Source organism: Peromyscus leucopus, chromosome 7 (assembly GCF_004664715.2).
Source record: "Peromyscus leucopus breed LL Stock chromosome 7, UCI_PerLeu_2.1, whole genome shotgun sequence".
Taxonomy (NCBI): Eukaryota; Metazoa; Chordata; class Mammalia; order Rodentia; family Cricetidae; genus Peromyscus; species Peromyscus leucopus.
This window is the reverse complement of record NC_051069.1, coordinates 74,713,541-74,733,229: the sequence shown is the minus strand read 5'-3', so window position 1 is coordinate 74,733,229 and position 19,689 is coordinate 74,713,541. Positions and strand designations below refer to the sequence as shown.

The 19,689-nt window shown below is 39.7% G+C and overlaps 1 protein-coding gene across 2 annotated transcripts in view; it reads left to right on the top strand.

The window, feature by feature from the left end:
* Positions 1-4,736, top strand: part of Ibtk (inhibitor of Bruton tyrosine kinase) — a 62,320-nt gene extending 57,584 nt beyond the window's left edge. For both annotated transcript variants that reach the window (XM_028875493.1, XM_028875492.1), the window contains exons 27-29: positions 1,771-1,842; positions 2,245-2,377; positions 3,527-4,736. In XM_028875493.1, the coding sequence (XP_028731326.1) occupies positions 1,771-1,842; positions 2,245-2,377; positions 3,527-3,658 (337 nt within the window). In that variant the 3' untranslated portion in view covers positions 3,659-4,736. The remainder of the gene's footprint in view (positions 1-1,770; positions 1,843-2,244; positions 2,378-3,526) is intronic.
* Positions 4,737-19,689: the final 14,953 nt, after the last annotated feature.

Genomic DNA, 19,689 nt, shown 5'->3' with positions numbered 1-19,689 from the left:
CACCTAAATAACTGTGTCTCTGCACTGGGAAATGTGAGCTGTGCTTCTAATCACATCAAAAACTATTCCTGGAACAAAGTTACTATTATTGTTATATTAGTTTTAGTATTAGGTAAATTTTTAAAATAAAGGTAGTATAAAATCTTATAAATAAAAAGATATTTTCTAAACAAAAATAGCTCAGTTAACTTCTAAAATTGACAGTACCTTTTAATTTAAACAAAAATCTTTAAAGAATATTTTAGATAACCTTTTGGTAGTTTTTAAGAAGGCTAATTATATTCAGATTGTATATGGAATGTCTGGTTTTGTTTTTATATCTGAAGCTTACTAATTTTATATTATTTGGAAGCTTAGAACTCTTAAAAATACTAGTTGTTTTATTTAATGACTTTCCTATATTTTATGATGAAATTTTGATGGACTCCCAAGTTTTTTGGATAAAGAAATGATTAATATAATTATCCATTAAATATTATTAGTGGAAAGAGTTGTGGGATTATAATATTATGAAACAGATTTTTGCCGTTTTAAAATTTTTAGAGGACTTGCTCTCTTGCATTAAACCTACAGTCTCCAGATTGATGTTTCAGCATCACATCATAGCCCTTTCTGAATGTTATATATGAAGTACGGGCCACAATACTGTATCATACAAACCTACTGACACTTCTCATAAAATATGAAATGTTATGTAGAATTGTTAGTCTTTGGTTTTTGTTAGGTTTTCTTTTTTTTTTTTTTTTTTTTTTTTTTTGGTTTTTTGGTTTTTTTTGAGACAGGCTTTCTCTGTGTCGCTTTAGTACCCGGCTTGGATCTCTCTCTGTAGCCCAGGCTGGCCTCGAACTCACAGAGATCTGCCTGCCTCTGCCTCCCGAGTGCTGGGATTAAAGGCGTGTACCACCATCAGCCGGCTAGAATTGTTACTTTTAAAGCTTTAGTTTACATTGATTTAATAGGCCCTGCGTTTGAAACCTTAGACTGGTAATTTTCTTTTGTTAGCCAGCAACACACCATTTTTTTTTAAAATCCTTTATTTGCTAATATTAATTGTAGAAAATAGCAGATTTCCCTGTGACGTTTCCATATATAACTGTTGTACTTTGATCATGTCTACCCTTTATTCCTCTTCAATAGTTGGTAACTACTGATTTACTATAGTTATCTAACAACTAAGTAATTATCGGTTCTACATTATTTGTGCATCTTTGAAAGTGTCAATACATTTTAATTGGTTCCCAGAACCACCAGGATAATTTTCAGCATCTGAAGTGTGGTTGTTGAATGAGTTGTCTCCAATAGACTCAGGCATTTGAATACTTGGGTCCCCTCCTGGCAGTACTGTTGGGGGAGGCTTAGGAAGCATGGCCTTGGAGGAAGGATGTCACTGGAGGCAAGCTTTGAGAGTAATTTGGGCCATTTCCAGTACACTCTCTCTGCCTCCTGTTTGTGATTGAAGATGTGAACTCTCAGCTTGTTCTAGCTATCATACATGCTCTCTCTGCTCTGCCATCATGAATCATAAACCTTCAGATCTACACAAGAGGGTAACATAAATGGGAAATAGTCTATATTCTGATGGATGCTTTCCCTGTGTGGTTCAATTCTCTGCAAATTCCTTTGTTTGCTTGTTTTTCTTAAACTATGTCTGAGTGCAAACAGTAATTTGTCTCTGAGTAAGAAGCTTATGGCTCTGCTGTATCTATTAATAAGTAGTGTTACTAATATTACTGAAAGCCTTAATCCCAATTTTTGGAATTTGTTTTGCAGATGTTCAACTCATGGAACTCCAGGACTAGAAAGCAATCATGTTTCTGATTTTCCACTTCTAGAGAGTCCCAAGTAAGCTTAATTGATTACCTGTGGGCCTCAAAAGCTAAGCTGGTGCTATACATTGACACAAATACATGTTTAAGAAATGGATAATTGGGTAGCTGAAATTACTAGACTGTATTATTTGAGTATTCTCTTTAATAAATAAGAGTTAATTATATCATTTCTGTTACACCTTTACTTTTTAGAATTTTCTAAAATTTTATCTGTAATACTTATTTAAGTAAGATAATAATAATTTTCCTTTTCTGTGTTTTTACTCACCATTCTGTAATTTCTACAAAAGTGTCCAGGTTACATTATGGAATAGTCCCTGGGGTGGGGGACAGCATTGCTAAGTAATATCCATAGGAAATTGTACATGCAAAACTCTGAGGACATGAATGAAAGTCGTTGTTGTCATCCTTCCAGTCCCTGGCTGTCTTCCTCACTGGCTGCTCCCACGGCAGTCGCTCCTGTCACTTTTGCGTCTATCGTAGAAGAAGAGCGGCAACAAGAAGCCGCACTCATCAGAAGTCGGGAGAAACCCTTGGCTCTCATTCAGGTGAGGGACACACTGGCGGGCTTCAGCTCGGCCAGGACTGCTCTCTGTTTCAGTCCGAGGCCCATGGGTTTGGTTGTTATTTGTTGTATTTTTGAGGCAATGTCTAACTCTCTAATCCAAGCTGGCCTTGAACTCCTGGCTGTCTTCCTGCCTCTGCCTTCCAAATGTCACATTATTGGTGTGGCACCACATCCATCCACAGGTCTGTAGGACATTTTATTGACTGGCTTAGAGCATTTGACTAGATCTACTAGATAAAAATTTAAGTGCATGTAAGTCTAGACTGAAATATCCATTAACTTAAGTCATTAATTGGAGTTATTCAGGATAATTTGAACTAGCACGTTGCAATCAGGTTTCTATTTTTAGTATTGGCAATGCTCTGGGCTATTCTAAGCTTTAAAAGAATTTGATGGTGTTTACTGCTCTTCTCAGTTTCTACTGAAGCTTATAGATTATAGACAACAGAGACCATCTTGGGCTTAATTTATGAAAAAGAGGATTTATTTGAGAGATGGAAGATTTCACAGACATATCTGAAAGATTAGAGAAGCCGGCTGGGAAAAGATAAGCCCCAGGACAGTGGAGAGGGCAAAAGCAAGTTGTAGAGGAATGTGTAGTAGCAGGAAATACCTCACAGGGTGAAACTGCTGCCATGAATGGATCCCAGAAAGTCAATTCCATTTCTTTTCCCTTAACTTAAGCTTCAAATTGAGGGGCTGGCAGACAGCTCAGCAGCTCAGAACATGTATTTCTCTTCTCGAGGACCTGGGTTTGGTTCTCAACACTAACTAGCATTGGTTAGCTCACAACCATTTAGCTCGAGTTCTAGGAGTTTGGAAGTTCTCTTCTGACCTCCCAGGACATTGCACACAGGGGGTGCACAGACATGCACTCAGTTACTCACACAAGCACATAACAATTTTAAGAAGAGATTTGAATTGGAGTGAGAACAGGTATCTGATTATTCCAGCTCAGACTCAAGGTTTCTAGCAAGGCAGTGGGACTAGGAAGGTTTCTGATTCAGTTCTGCTGTGTTGTATCTATGTAAAGTCTCAGTTTCTCCAAAGGAAGTCAGAACACTGCTAACCCCACTAATGTGTTCTACTTAAAAGAATGAAGCAAATCTTCTTCACTTCTTTCTCCCAGGTTGAGGAGCATGCGATACAAGACTTGCTGGTTTTCTATGAGGCATTTGGCAACCCTGATGAGTTTGTCGTCGTGGAGAGGACACCACAGGGGCCTTTGGCAGTGCCTATGTGGAACAAGCACGGGTGCTAGCTCACTGGAAAGAGGAGGCTGCTGCCGAGGTTGTGATTGCTGCACTGACATGAAGAGAACCCGTGCACAAGTGTTGGGACATGTTTGGTAGCACATTGCTCTAGTCAGAGCAGATGTGGATATGATTTCTTCCCGTAGTTTATAATGTTTGTATGACTAATGAGAAATTTTTCAAAATTGTGATTTTAGTAGCTTTTATGTGAAGATGTGTCAGGAAAAATGTTAGGTCAAGGTTGGTTGGATTGTTTACTCTAAATTACCTTAAACAGGAAAATATGGGTGAAGTGTAAAGTTTAGGAATGATCCATTAAAATTTTTTTTTTTTCATTTTAGAGTATGGAGTAATTTAGAAGAGTTTGCCACATATGTTTTTAAGTAAGACATTGATAAGATTAAGGCAGGAGCCTCAGTCATTACATCTGATCCACTACTGGCCAGAATGCTCTGTTTGCCACAGTGGATGTGTCTTTTGTTGGTTTTTCACTGGGCTGTTAATGTCTTAGGCCTCTTTAAAGTTGGACCTGATGAAATGCTGTGTTCTTCCTAACTGCTCTGGACATTTTGGTCAAGAATCATCACTTCTATGGGAGATTTTGATTCACAATTTTTGTTGGGTGGGAAGGTGGCAAGAGAGGTCATGAATGCCTAATTGTGAAAGAGTAAGTTTCTTCAATGTTGGGATTTTCCAAAACAAACATAGGATTGCTGAGGAGTTTGCAGAGTGATTGTTTACAGTTCCTTCTTAGTGCTGTGTGATCAGAAGTTCTGTGAGCCGGGATTATATGTGGACATGTCAGTTTTGATTATCTTCTTTATAGTATGCTGTTTGGTTTGTTTTTGAGTGTTTAAAATGAAAAGAAAAACATTATTAAAATGTGTGCTTTGGTGTGTAGATAGAATGAGAATGTCAGTGCCTGAGTTCTGGGAGAGAATCCCTGGGCACATGTAGGCAGTTCACCGCTTGACTTCAGTTGATGGGAAATTGGCTGAAGCTAACTCAGTGTTTCAGTTCAGTTCCACCCGCAAGCAGCAGATGTGTAAGCAAATGTGCAATAAAAAGTACTCTTGATCCACTTCACTACTAATGTGTGTCTGATTGAAACCTTGAGGAAAGAATTTCTAGCTATTCCTAATTATTTCCCTCATGTGTCACACTGATAGCCAGTGTATATTTTTATTCTGCTAAAAATCCTGTTTTGTATTCCATATGTTTGAGTAATTGAGGAAAAAATGACTTACGATGCCTTTTTGATATCAGTAAAGAAGCTTTCTGAAGTCATAGGCTTACTGGAAGCTTTGATACTCGGAAGAAGAATGTAAGTGGTGCTTTTCTCCTGTCTTCCATGCCTGTGATGCATCTGCAGGAGTCCTTGTTGCAGATGGAAGGTGGGAAGGAGGAGCTGGGGCTGACCAAGCTTGGGACCCTTGTCCTTTCTTACAAACCGTGACCACATTGCTTGTACTTTATGGTCTGTTTTATGTAGTGAGCTACTGTATAAAATTTTATATGGGAAGAAAGTCTCTTGCAAGAAAAGTGGAAGATAAGCCCTGCTGTGAACTCTAGTTTTTCATGAATGAGTCCATGAAGATGGCATCTATTATATTGCCTTGAAAACCCAGGAGGATGATGGTAGTTTTTCCTAACAGTACCTTCTTCCTGTAGTAACTCATCCATCTCTAGTGCATAGATTCAAGAGAATCCAGTAGAACTGAAGAAAGTCTGTGAGTTATCAGTTGAAGTGATCAATGGGATGGAGAGGCCCTTTAAGACTCAAAGACCCAGTGCTGGAGTCTAGAAAGGAGATGGTGTAAGAAACATTGGGCTGGGGGAATGAGGACCAGCAGCAGAATGTGCTGAAAGTTTGTGAAATCAAGAAACTGCAAGTCAAGTCAAGTCAAGTTGTTGACAGAATACTAGGATTTGGGTCTCTAAATTATAAAGACAAGTCTTCGGAAATCCTGTTTCGCATGGGAACAGCTGCAGTCTGAAGCCCAGCCATGGTGGGCAGCATTTCTGGTGCTCTTCTGGAGGGCAGGGTGCATGTGTTTGTTTTTTAAGATGGGGGTTGATGCCCATTTCTCACAATTTTAGATCTAAAGAAGCCCTATTGATTTACCTCAGGCGGTTTGTTTTATATACTGAAGAAATCGAAGTCCAGAAAGTGAGCAATGAGAATGATGCCTTCTATCTTTGTAGTGTGGTTCTCTAACTACAGCAGGCTCTCTTTGAAACTGTCATTTATCTACAGCAGTTAGCCAAGAAAAAAATTATAGAAAACCTCTTAATAAAGCAGTTGTAGTCCAGAGACTTCCAGATTTTCAATATAGATAGGTTTTCAGGAAAAAATAGAACTATCTTCCAAGAAGAAATTGGAAACACTGATGTGAGACATGCTGAAGTCTAGGTGTTCTCTCTTAAGATAATGTCAAGCTGTGACAGATGTCAAAGCCACCTTATGTGTTACCTAACCAGCTGCACCTTTGCTCCAAGGCACACGTGGTTCATTTTCTAGTTGTTCCTCTGTTGTTCTTGAGTCAGCCTTTGATTTGTGTTGAAGTGCTATTCTACTATTCCCGTTCTTTTCTTGTCCCTTAGTCATCTACCCAAATCATTCAGGCCGAGCCTGTGGGACATTCCTTGCTTCTCTGTTTCCCCATTCTACACACTTGCTGGTCTCAACACCTATCACCCTGTCTCCTCCATATCTTCTCTCTTCTCTGTCCTACATTGTCCTTATTACTTCTAATGTCTTTACTGTGTTTTATATCCTTTAAAATAAACCCAAACTTTTGGTCTCAAAATCCTTTTACTCTCATTTTAAAAGGATTTATTTATTTGTATATGTGAGTATTTTGCCTGCTTCTATGTCTGCACACTGTGTGTACATTGCCCACAAAGGCCAGAAGAGGCATCAGAGCCCTGGAACAGAGTTACAGATGACTCTGAACAGCCATGTTGGTGCGGAGAATCAAAGACAAACACATCTCCATCCTGTTTTCCTTGTTCTGAGTGGATTTTCTACTGAAGTCTGAAGATGATCTTTCTCTCATGTCCTGAACTAGAAATCATGCTGCACACTAAACGGTTCCTGCAAAATATCTAATTGAACAAAGGCACATGTCCTTCAATCTTTCATCATTTCATTAGCCAACAACTCAACCTAAATCCCATGTGTAGTGGGTGGATCATTTTCAGTCTTTGCTACTATTTATTTATGTAGCCAGGGGAGGAGAGTTTGACTTCTGAGATAGGGAAGTAGTCCTTGCATTCCTAGGCTTGGCAAACTTTGATGTACAATAATAATTCCTACTTGACCAGAGTATGGAATACTGCTGATTCATAGAAGAACATAGCAGGTGGTGAAGCAGAGATCACAGATGCAGCCAGTACAATTCCTCAGCAGAGAAAGACTGGAAGAACTATGATATGTTAGAAGACAACTGCTTTGTAAGAAAAAAAGAATTCTATCTCTTGTATTAAAATACACATGGGCCAGGCGGTGGTGGCGCACGCCTTTAATCCCAGCACTCGGGAGGCAGAGGCAGGCAGATCTCTGTGAGTTCCAGGAAAGGCGCAAAGCTACACAGAGAAACCCTGTCTCGAAAAACCAAAAAAAACAAAAAACAAAAAACAAAAAAAAAACCACATGGTTTGTAATTCACTGTTAAAGTGGGTATTTTCATATGTGTTTATCATTTAATTGTCAAAATACTGCTGAGCTTGCATGTCCCTCATGTCTACCTGTTCCTCAGCAGCTCCATAAGGCATTCTCCCAGTCCTCTTATGTAGATTTAAGCACAATGGAAATGTGTCTGTCCTTAATTCCTTCTAAGGGAGAAACTGACCATCAAAGCATTAACTGTATCAGTAGAAAATGTTCAGCAGTGAAAGGCTCCATTCTAAGTATGAACAACAAGCTCCGGGCCCTAAATACACACACACACACACACACACACGCACGCACGCACGCACGCACATGCGCGCGCATACATCACTATAAAAAACAATCTGATTGCAAAATAGGGGGAAAACAGCTGCTGTTTCACCATGTGAGGGGGTAGAGTTGACAGGTAAGCTCATGAAAACATGTTCATTAGCTAGTAGAAAATAGCAATTAAAACCACACTGGCATATCATTGCACACCTACTACCGTGGCTAAAATGAGAAATAGTGAAAACAGCGAGTGTTGATGTGGACCTGGAAGAACTGGGTTTGTTATTGTCTAGTGGGAATGAAACATGGTACAGCTGTTGTGGAAAACTGACCTTGTGACCAACAGTTCCACCTAAGTATTTTTCCTAGAGATAGAGAAGTTTATACTTACACAAAACTTGTACTTGGATGTTCTTCTTAGGTTAGTTGTGATTGGAGATTGCTGGAAGCTAACCAGATCTCAACCTACATCCCTTGCATTGTGGGTGGATTGTTTTCAGCCCTTGCTACTGTTTACTTATGTAGCTAGGGCAGGAGACTTCTGAGATGGAAATAGTCCCTGCATTCCTATACTCTGCAAACTTTGATGCATAAACAATGGAAAGGAATGAGCTGTTGGTACATGACTCCAACCTTAATAGACCTCAAGGACTATATGGCTGCTGAAAAACAAAGTCAAAAGATTTCATATTGTATTTAGAAAAACATTAAAATAAAACTATAGAGGATAACAGATATGTGGTTGCCAGGGGACAGGTGCCAGTTATGGCAGGGCTCAAAATCCAAGGTACCCACCAAAGAGAAGTGGAATGGTTTTCTGTCTCCATTGTGGAAGCTGTTACATGGAAATATGCACTATGGCCGGGCGGTGGTGGCATAGTGAAGTCTACCGAGCAGGAATAGACGGCTACCACTTTCCTGGTTTGTCCATCGTGCTAGGTTTGTGATATGCTGTAGCTCTTCTTGGGATGTTGCTGATGGTTTTCTGGGACTGTAGTATTTTTGCATCTTTCTGTGAGACTATAATTATTTCAAACTTAAAAAGTTGTGGGGTTTTTTTTTAATGTTTGTTTTTCTAAAAAAAAAAAGATGAAATAATGATTGTTGTTCCATCTTGTTCATGGGCTACATAGTCCCTCAGGTTTTGAGGACACAGTGGTACAAAGAACTTGGAATCCTTGAGCCAGTAAATGTCATGGTCCCAAATGATTACCTATATTTTGTTGAGGGCACTGGCGACAGGACTCAGTTCTTGATATTGTTGGTAAGAACTGTCAAGACCCCGTCTCCATTAACTCCATTAATGCCATTCTTTGAGGGCAGAGAATTTACTGCACGTGGAAACTATCAAAGAAAATATCAAAGGGCAACCTAAGCAGAGACCCAGTGTTGAAAACAAGGCTACTTTGAAGGAACAAATGAGTGAACTCTGGGGAAGGCAGTGTCTTGGGTTTCTATTACTGTGTTTAAAAACCTTGACCAAAAGCATTTTGGAGGAAAGGTTTATTTCATGTTACACTTTCACTGAGGTAAGTCAAGGCAGAAATTCAAGGTAGGAACCTAGAGAGAACTGAAGCAGAAGTCATGGCAGACTGCAGCTTACTGGCTTGCTTCCCAGGCTTATGATACCTAGGCCTATGATACCCAGGCTACCTTTCTTACACCTGCCTGGACCACTTGCCCAGGGCTGGCACTACCCACAGTGGGCTCTCATATCATTAATCATGAGCATGCCCTAGACCTGCCTACAGGCCGATCTCATGGGGATATTTTCTCAGTTGTGGTTCCCTCTTCCCAGACAACTCTAGCTTGTGTCAAGTTGATAGAAAAAATGCACAAGCCGATTCCAGCAACGTCACCAGGAAGAATCTGATCCAATTGGTCCTATGAGGCTGTCAGATCCTATAGGTGGCTTTCATAGCAGATGAAATGGGCAGATTCTTAGAAGGTCTCTGGCTTGGGACAAAGCTGATGGCAGAGAGGGAAGGAAGGAAGATAAGGCAAGTCAAGCAAAGGGCAAAGCACAAAGAAACCATCACTTTGCTCCTTTTCAGGAACAGTGGGTCGTGTTCCCTTCCCTTTGCTGTGGTGTCTCTTCCACATGCTTTCAGTTAAGAAGTGACTACAGAGTTCTCTACTTCTTTATATAGCAAAGCTACTGGTTTACTAAGCAGTGTAAGGTTATATTTAGGTGGAATCAAACCACATCTGGTGAGTACAGTCACTGGTTCTTGAAGTGTGTGTGTTATGTTACTGAATGTCAATGTTCTTCATGGTCACTGCACAAGGAAGCAAGTTTAGTTTGTAATTTGTGAGCCAGTATTAGATGTTGCTGTCAGAAGAACTGAAATTTCCACACTGATACAAGAGATAAGAGTGGTGCCTACTTTTCTACTTGGTACATTCCATGACCTGCCTACAAATCATCTAAAATATCTTAGTAACTGAGTATGCATTGTCAGGCTTCGCTAACTGCTGTATGTTTTAACTAAATAAAAAAAAAATGGATTCTGTTTGCATTCTGGAAATCAACCAGGAATCCCACCCAATCTCTTCTGAACATTAAATGAAGATCTTAAAGGTCTGGGGAAATTGCTCATTGGTTAAGAGCGCTTGCTGCTTTTGTAGAAGCTTTGAGTTTGGTTCACAGCACCCACATGAAGTAACTCACAACTAACTGCCTGGTGACTCCAGCCCCAGAGGATTTGACACCCTCTTCTTACTTCCCAAGGCACATGTGTGGATACCCACAGGCACACTACATACATATAAGTAATAGTAAAATAAATCTTAAAACAACAAAAAGACCAACAGGCAGGTGATGGACTGCTTTGTTAACTTGTTTTCACCGAGATAACCTTTGCTTGACTAAATCCACCAACAGATGTTTATAATCAGCAGTTCCATTCTTAGGATGGAGCAAGAGTGGAATGGTTTGGTTTGATAATGTAACAACATTTTGATTGTCATAGAGTGATTGCATTCTATAGATAAGTTTGTACAATTAATATTGTGCCATGAATGCCTTTCATTGGAGAGATAATACAATGCATAATACCAAATAGTAATTTATCTATACCAGAACTTATTGACACACACTAAGTTTGGACAAATGCTTGACTTCTTAGAAAGCATCCTTTATATCAAAAAGGGTGTGAAGAGGTAAGGTGTTTCAGTAATACTTAACATGGATGAAAGCACAGTAGAATTCCAGGAAGACTAAAGTTCTTTGCTTTGGTAGTGAGGACTGCAGGGATTTTTGCTGTTTTAATTATGCCACAGCATTGATTTCTGTGCTTTAAGTAGACCCCATCTTGACACCTAAAGTAACCTCTGATGTGAGACTTCAGGGCTTCCAAAACCCAGCTTTTCCCTCTGACTTTATGCTATATTCCGTAAACTATCAAGTGGAAGCTTTTACCAATATTACCTACTCACACCACAACTTCACCGTTCACAGCAAATTTAGCAGTTTGGCAAAAGTTCACTCAAACTGAAGAGCCAGAGTGGCCTGGGTCATTTGAAGTCTCAGTGATTTTAGGGGCACCTGTTCTTTGGACATAAAAGAAGCAAAGGCTTCCCGGTTCTGAGGTGTCACCGATAAGGGCACCTGATGACCTGCCCATTGCTTGCCTCACAGGACAGCTGTGTGAACTTGTGCTTGGTCATCTTTTTTCTGAGCCCCATTGTGAAGCAAGAAGAGGTCACTCAGACCAAACAAGGCTTGCTAACCCTTCCTTGCACTTGTAGACTCTTATAAGCACTGTTAACTACTTGCACAGACTCTAGGCATCCTTCCTGGAATGCTAGAAATAGCATCCAATTCTTTGACTATTTCTAGATGAAGTGAAAAACTGTGGTAAGCAGCAGTATTGTCACCATGCAAACCCAGGACATATGGGAAAAGTTAAAGATGTGGTATGCCTGTGGGTTATAATGGATGTGAGCAAGATGCTCATTTACCAATTGCAAAGTGTGCTAATGTTTGGGCATCAAACTGGAACTCTTCCTGGGACTTGCTTAAACTTGCTTTCTAATTTCTTAAAATAGTTTTGGAACCTATAGTTAAGATATGAATAGTAATAATCACAATATTGATTTTGCTTTTAAATTGAATCAAGAAGTAAAGTTGACTAACATTCAAGCATTAAGTAGGATAGACTCACAGCCTATCAATAATCCATTCTCATTGGATTTGGACTTGTGTGCATTGTGTGGGGTGCGTTTTGAATGTTTTCTCTTAGAGTTTAGTTTAATTCACTCTTGCATGGTGAATGTCTGAAAAGGCAATTCCACTTGCCCTGAATCCACTGAAGCTGTAATTCTGTGGGAATGTTTATCATACCACATTTTCTGTCCCTCTTTCCCTAAGGGGAACTATGGGAACCAGTCTCTCTGGGGCTTTTTTGTGAGTCAGTGAGCAGTCACCTCTAGTATGAGTTATTTGCAGGTGCTAATGTGCCCATCCTGAGAAACACATCTTTATCACTTCATCTTGAGATTTTTTTTCTTTAAAGGAAGTCCTCGTCTGTCTGTCTGTCTGTCTGTCTGTCTGTCTCTCTCTCTCTCTCTCTCTCTCTCTGTAGAAAGAGAAGGAGTTATGTATATAGGTGATTCCATTTGGTAGGGGAATCACATACTATTTCCAAGACTGAGACATCCTGTGAGAAACAGATTTCATTGAAGAGCCTGCAATGACAGGACAGGAATGGTTTAGATTTAGCATCAGAGGGAATGCTGCCCCTAGGTAACATACAAGTAAAATGATCCCAAATGTTTCATCTGATGCCAGCTGTGCAGCCTTCTGGATAAATCACCCCACCGCATACACTTCAGAGCCCGTAGTGCAGTGGGCCCTGTCTGCCTCAGAAGACAAGCAGCCATGGCCTGCTATCATCCCCGAAGGAGTAGTTCCCTCAGGCCCTGTCCATCACAGCACTTCCTGTGGTGTCCCCTCAGCTCCAAGCTCCGTGTGGTACAGACCAATCAACTCCGCCCGCCCGTTGGGATTGTGCTACCGAGTACACCAGCCAGTCACTCCTTATTTGCCCTGGGACCCAGTGAATCATCTTTTGTGCCATTGTACGCTATGTGATTCATTTCAGGCTATTTTTTGCCCAGTCTTAGAGGAACGGCTCATCTGGGGGAACAGCTTGCTCATCTGTTAAATGTCATGGTTCACAACATTGCACTTCGTCGTAGGAACCCCATGTTTGCTCCGCTAGGGATTAGCGTAGTTAAATAAGAAGATGACAAAGAAATTGCTTTTGTGTGGGTGAGGCTATCCAGGCCTCCCGGGCGCTTATTTTAAGACAATAACTTTCAGAGCTTTTTACGGTGATGACATTGTCAGGCTTTATAATTTCATTCCCTTTGCTTTTATCAAGAGACATATGTGTCTCAAATGCGGAGTGTGAAATCAGCACCCGCTTAGCAATGTCCTCAGAATGAATGTGATTAGTGGGTCTTCCCATTTCCTGATGGCCTCCCTTATCCTCCCTTTCGATTTTTTTTTCTCTTTTTTTCTTTGTACGTTTTGGAGCTAGCAAATTGTTTCTCCTTGCGTGCTCATTAAAATTTATGACAAAATAGTTTTTCCACAAGAAGTATTGTTAATTCCATCAGAGAAAAATTGATTCCTTTAGTATGTGCAGAGATGATGGAGTTCATCTTCTCCAGAACTATTAAAGAAGCTAATAGCAGTTGTTTCTATCCAAGGAGCAGAAAAAGATCAGAAATGTCTATGACTGTTTCTGCCAGACAGGGTAAGCATGGCCACCTTCCTACCTTGGCCAGGATTCCTAATGGCCAGGCTGGCTGGGGTCCGTAGTCTCTGTTGAATTTTCTCAGCAGAACAAAGAAAATATTTTTCCAATTACCGTATTTAATTGCACTTGTTTTTCAGGACAAATTTTAGTTGTTTTTTTGTTTTGTTTTGTTTATTTTAAACGGGTAAGATTCAGCTTTTCCTAGATTAGGAAATCGATTATAAACTACTTTCCTGGGTCAGAAAAAAATACCACCTCTCCCTAGGATGAAGTCGGGATGTTGTTGAGGCCCAAATGCCTGGAAAGTTTAGGGGAAATGAGACGGGAGGAATTTTCATATCCTTGCTCAGTGGGTGCCCAATGAGCAGAAAGGCCTTGCTGCCTGCTCAACGGTTGTCTTGAATAGAGAATGGCTTTCACAGAGAGCTCCGACCTGAGCCATCACTGCTGAGGCAGAAGCTGCCATCCCTGCAGCTGCAGCCCAGAGAACCCAAGAAATGGCCTGCTTTTGCTGTGTGTTTTAAATTAGCTTCGTCAAGCTATAAATATTTTTAGTAATTTCTAAAAAATGAAATATTTCTGTCTACACCAGAAGGCTGAGTTGTGCAACACAAATTGATTTCTTATGGAGGTGAGCTCTGGAGAACAGCATGGAGGTGTTTTCGACTCTGGCTAGTCTGGTTGCTTCTAACTGCTGTCACGTGGTATGCTGCTTAGGTGTTTTGTTTTGTTTTTTGTTTGTTTGTTTGTTTTTTGTCAACTGGACACAATCTAGAGTCATCTGGGAAGAGGGAACCTCAACTGAGAAAATGCTTCCATCAGATTGGCCTGTAGGCAAGTCTAGGACATTGACTTGATGACAGGTGTGGGAGGGCCCAGCCCACTGTGGGCGGTGCCACTCTTGGACAATTAAGTGGTCCTAAGTTGTATGAAAATGCAGGCTGAGCAAGCTATAGAGAGCAAGCCAATAAGCAGACTTTAAGCTGTGAGATGTAAGAGACCCTTTTGTCTTCAGGGAGCTTTTGGTGACACTGCTTATCACAGAAGCAGAAAAGTAACTAAAACACTTGCTCTGGGGATTTCCCAGGTGTGAAATGCAAATTCCTGTCCGTTGATTCTAATGACTTCTGTTGAACACACACAAGGGCCTCCTGGGAGTGTCCACTCCTCAGGCAAGCATACTCGTGAACTGCCAATCTGACTGACTTTGCATCAATTCATAGTATTTGGTTTTTTTAACTAGCATCATTTCTGTCTTCCTCCTTTCATGTTTGATGTCTTCATTTCCTTTGTAATATCAGTGGAAATGCTCTACTCCCAAGAACCTTTGCTGAAAAGATTGAAGAAATATCTAATTATTCATCCCCACCACTTCTCTCTTCACCATGTAAGCAACACGAATTACATGTATAGTCTACCTGTGGCGTTCACAGGAGATCCATCTAGATGTTCTTAGCATATCAGATTGCTTCAAACTACACTCTGGGTTAGAATGATATAAAGTTTGAGAGGGTGGAAATAAAGTGATGTGTGCACAGCTTCCCTCCTTCCCTCCTTCCCTCCCTCCCTCCTATCCTCCCCCCTCCCTCCCTCACTCCTCCTCCTCCCCTCCCCTCCCCTCCCTCCCCTCCCCTCCCCTTCCTTCCCCTCCCCTCCCCTCCCTTCCTCTCCCTCCTTCCCTCCCTTTGATTTTTACTATCTTAAAGCATGGACAAAGTAAGAGATGATGAAGAACATTCTAGCTAAAGCTGGAGTTTTGAGCTGAACAGACTTGAGCTGGAAAGATCGCTGTGCACTAAAGGTGTTTTGTTTTTTGTTTTTTACCTTTGGGAACAGTTTTAATGTTCACACAGGAGCATCTGGTAGCCAGAATTCCATTAGCTCCTTTGCAGTGTTACCTGGTGGTGGTTATCACCCTTTATTTCCATGATGAAGAAAACCAAATGATATATGGCCAATAGTACTCAACAATCTTCATTTTCTGCTGGTCTCAGAGTGGGTGGGAAGGATGCAAGTAGGAGCAGCTTAAATAAACAAATTCTCCCATATTCAGATGACTACATTCTTGTGATTTGTGGAGTTGTTTCTTGTATTATGATGTATACAGCCAGCAGAAGTTATGCGATCCTGTTTTTTTTTTTTTTTTTCTAATGACTACAGAGAACACAAAGTAATGGAAATTGGGGTGAAAAGTGGGCTGGGTATGTAAATTCAGAGTTAGCATCAGGGCAATGAAATGTAGAAAGCCTGAAAGATTTGGGAGAAAATGGCTGACAGAAATAAAAGGCCTGATTTAGTATGACATGGAAGTTTCCCCTCTGGAAACAGGGTGAACAGAAGTGTCAGTGTATGAAGATGCGTATGTCAGCCTGATTAGTGCTGGGTGGAACAGGATCTGCATTTACCTGGCCACCAAACACTGCAAAGTTCAAATGGCCCAAATCAGAACTTTCTAATTTCTGTTCTTTACTCCCCAAACCTATCTCTTGACTACATTTGCCTTTCCCAGTAGTGGCATCCACTCAAAGAAACTCAGTTATTCAAAGAAAAAAAAAAAAAAAAAAAAAAAAAAACCTCAGAGTAATTCTTAGTTCTTTTTTTATTTGCTATTCCTCCAACCACAATATATGTCAATCTACTTCCAAAATATATCCCGGAGACGTCTCTTTTTGTCTCCATTGCTACCACTTTTCTACCTCAAATAGAAGGTTAAGCCAATGACTGTTTTAATGACATAATCCTAATTCCCTCCTCTCATTTGAAAACAAAAATAGGAAATGGCCATCATAATGTAAGGCTGTGAGGCTTCGAGGCTCCGGGCACCTAACAATGTCTAATTGCCTCCTGTTTTCCATACCTCAACCCTTGAACGGCATCAGGAAATGAGAGAGCTCTTCTTGACAGGGATGAGAGAGGAAAATAAGATGCTTAGTGACTTTGGACATGGTGAGCTTCCCCCTTCTGCAGTGATGGCAGGGTTTATGAGTTAGATTGTGTGTTTATGGGTCTCTGGAGGTGTGTTCCTTTCTCCTTCCCCCTTTCTTCTCTGTCCGAGTTTTCCATAAAGCCATCTTCAACCATGGGAACCTCAGAACACAAACACTATGGTACCGTTGTTTCCCAGAGTAGGACTTCCACGTCAGAATACTTGTGGAGGGAAGAATGCCAAGATAACACTTCTCAGTCTCAGGGGAAATTAGTTTAGAAACTATGAATGATCAAAGCTATTCTTTTCTTATTCCTTTTTGTAGATTGGACTATAATAAAATTTTGTTGACAGGTCATTTACTGTTGAAGAGGCTCTTTTCTCCATGTGAATTTTTGGCTCCGTTGTTGAAAGTCAAATGAGTGTAGCTGCATGGGTTGATTTCTGGGGTTTTGATTCTGTTTCATCAGTCCACATGTCTGAGCTTGTGCCAGCACCATTCTGTTTTGTTCCTATGGCTCTGTAGGATAATTTAAAGTAGGGTATTGTGATATCACCAGCATTGCGTTCTTGCTCAGTATTACTTTGGCTATTTGAAGTCTCTTGTACATCAATAGGCAGTTTTGACTTGCATTTACTTCATGGCTGAGGATGATAAACATTTTTCCTCTTGTTCTTTTTTTTTCCTTTTTGTATTTTATCCTTTGAGAATCATCTATCCATTTCTTTCTTAGTTAGGGTTTCTACTGTTGTAATAAAACACCATAACCAAGAGTAACTCAAGGAGGAAAGGGTTTATTTCACCTTGCATCTCTCAGGTCTCACTCCATCACTGAGGAGAGTGAGCATAAAAACTCAAAGTAGGAACCTGGAGGCAGGAACTGAAGTAGAGGTCATGGAGTGGTGCTGCTTACTAACTTGCTTCTCAAAGCTTGTTAAGTCTGCTTTCTTATGTATCCCAGACTATAAACCCAAGATGAGCTAATACCACCAATATAAATTATTAATAAAATAATAAAAATAAAAAATAATAAAAGCACTTACAGACATTTTCTCAGCTGCAAGTCCCTCTTTTCTGATGACTCTGGCTGTGTCAAGCTTTCATAAAACTAGCTAGCACAATTTCATTTGTGCATTTATTGATTGGAGTCTTTAGCTTGGAGAGTTTTTATTTTTATTTTATTGAGATCTTCATATAGTATAAATTTTAATCACTTTCCAGATATGTAGCTGACAAAGATTTCTATTCAATTCTGTAAGGAATTTCTTCATTCAGTTCACTATTTCCTTTGCTGTATAGAAGCTTTTTAATTTTATGTGGCATCCTTTAAGAAAATCCTTGCTTATGTGGATATCTTGAAATATTTTTTTCTGAAGCATTTTCACTTTCAGGATTTGCATTAAGGTCTTTGACATGTTTTACATTTATTTTTGCTATTATCCCACTCAAAATGACTATCATTATGGAAACAAAAACCAAATCCTGGTCACAATGTTGGGGGAAAAGGAAAACTTACTACACTGTTGTTGGGGGTATAACTTAGTCTACCCACTATAGCAATCAATATAGAGGCTCCATCAAAAACTTTAAAATGAAAATAGAGCTGCCATATGATTCTGCTATATCACTCCTGGAGACATATCCTAAGAAGTCTAAATGTACTACAAAGGTACCAGCTTGTCTGTGCTTTCCATGGCACTATTCAAGTTATAAATCAGCCTAGATGTCCATCAGGCTGGTAAGGAAGATGTAGCAAATACACACACATGATATTTTAATCAGCTATGATGAAAACTCAGTCATGTCATTAGAAGGAAAGTAGATGGAACTGGAGATTATAATTTTAAGCAAAATTCAGAAAGACAAATATCAATTTTTTTCTTATATGTTGATTTTAGATATGTATCAATATATTGTTTGTCTTTGTTTCTCTGTTCCTTTGTCTCTGTCTCTGTCTCTCTCTGTGTGTGTGTGTGTGTGTGTGTGTGTGTGTGTGTGTGTGTGTGTGTGTGAGAAAAGGACAGACTGGTGCGGAAAGAGGTGGGAAAAACATATGGGATTAAATATAGTTAAAGTATGTAGTATACTTTACTGAAAATATCCAGGGAACTCATCACTATGCATAGTGAATATGAACTAATTAAAAAAACTATCAAAAGGATTTCACTTATTTCAATTGCATATAGTTAAAAACTCTTCAAAAAGAATTCAGGATACATTCTATTTATTTAATTTCAACTCTAATAGAATTGAGGGACATTTTGTTTTTGTTTGTTTGAGACAGGGTCTTATTATATTGCCTTGGCTGGCCTGGGGTTCACTATGTAAGCCAGACTGTCCTCAGACTTATAGGGATTCACCTGCTTCTGCCTCACAACTGCCACCCAACCCAGCATGAAGAGGACCCTACCCCAGGCAAAGTAAGCCAATGTCAACTAATGTTCATAAAGTAAAATAACAATCAATACATTTTAAGTAGCAGGACTATATAAAATTGTTCCATACCCGAAGAACTTAAAAGTATTTTAAAGAATTCCTAAATATTTCTTTTTTCTAGATTTATATATTTTTTTTAATGTGTATGTGTGTTTTGTTTGCATGGTTTGCACACCAGAAGAGGGCATCAGGTCCCATGGGGCTACAGTTGTAGATAATTGTGAGCCATCATGCGGGTGCTGGGAATCCCAGGACCTCTGAAAGAGCAGCCCATGTTCTTAACTGCTGAGCCATCTCTCTATTCCCTCCCCCAGAATTCCTAAATATGTCTTAAACAAAAACGTTAAAACTGGGACAAGTAAAAGAACTAGACTGACAGTTTTACAATGGCCTAGTTCCCACAGCCATTTCTAGAGCTGGACACTTGCTCTTTATTCAACATGCATGCTTCCATTCTTCCTGAATTTAAAACAACATGAACATACTTTCTATTTGCTTAATTAATACTGAGATTAATAAATATATGGACCTTACGTTGACATTTTGAGAAAATATATTAAAAGCTTACCCATCTCTGTATTGGCAATTATTTTTGTCACTGTTAATATTTGTATGCATAAATTATTCTGATTATCGTTAGAATACCTTTTCTAAAATTCTCTTTAGAACCTAAGAAAACAGTAAAATCTACAGGGTGGGAACAGCTAGACAGTGTTCTAGGAATCAGGAGATCATTAGCTTTAGTATAGATGGGATATGGGACTCATAGACCCCACTGATGGTCTAGATGGTGGGAAGATGGAAACCAAGTCAAGTTAAAATAATCTCTAAATTTTGGTTATCAACAAAGTGATAAATGTTAGCATTTACTGGGATACCAGAGAAGATACCAGATCTAGTGATGGCAGGTGGCAGTAAAAGAGTTCTAGCTTGGGCATCTCACATTGGAGTGTGAAACATAATTC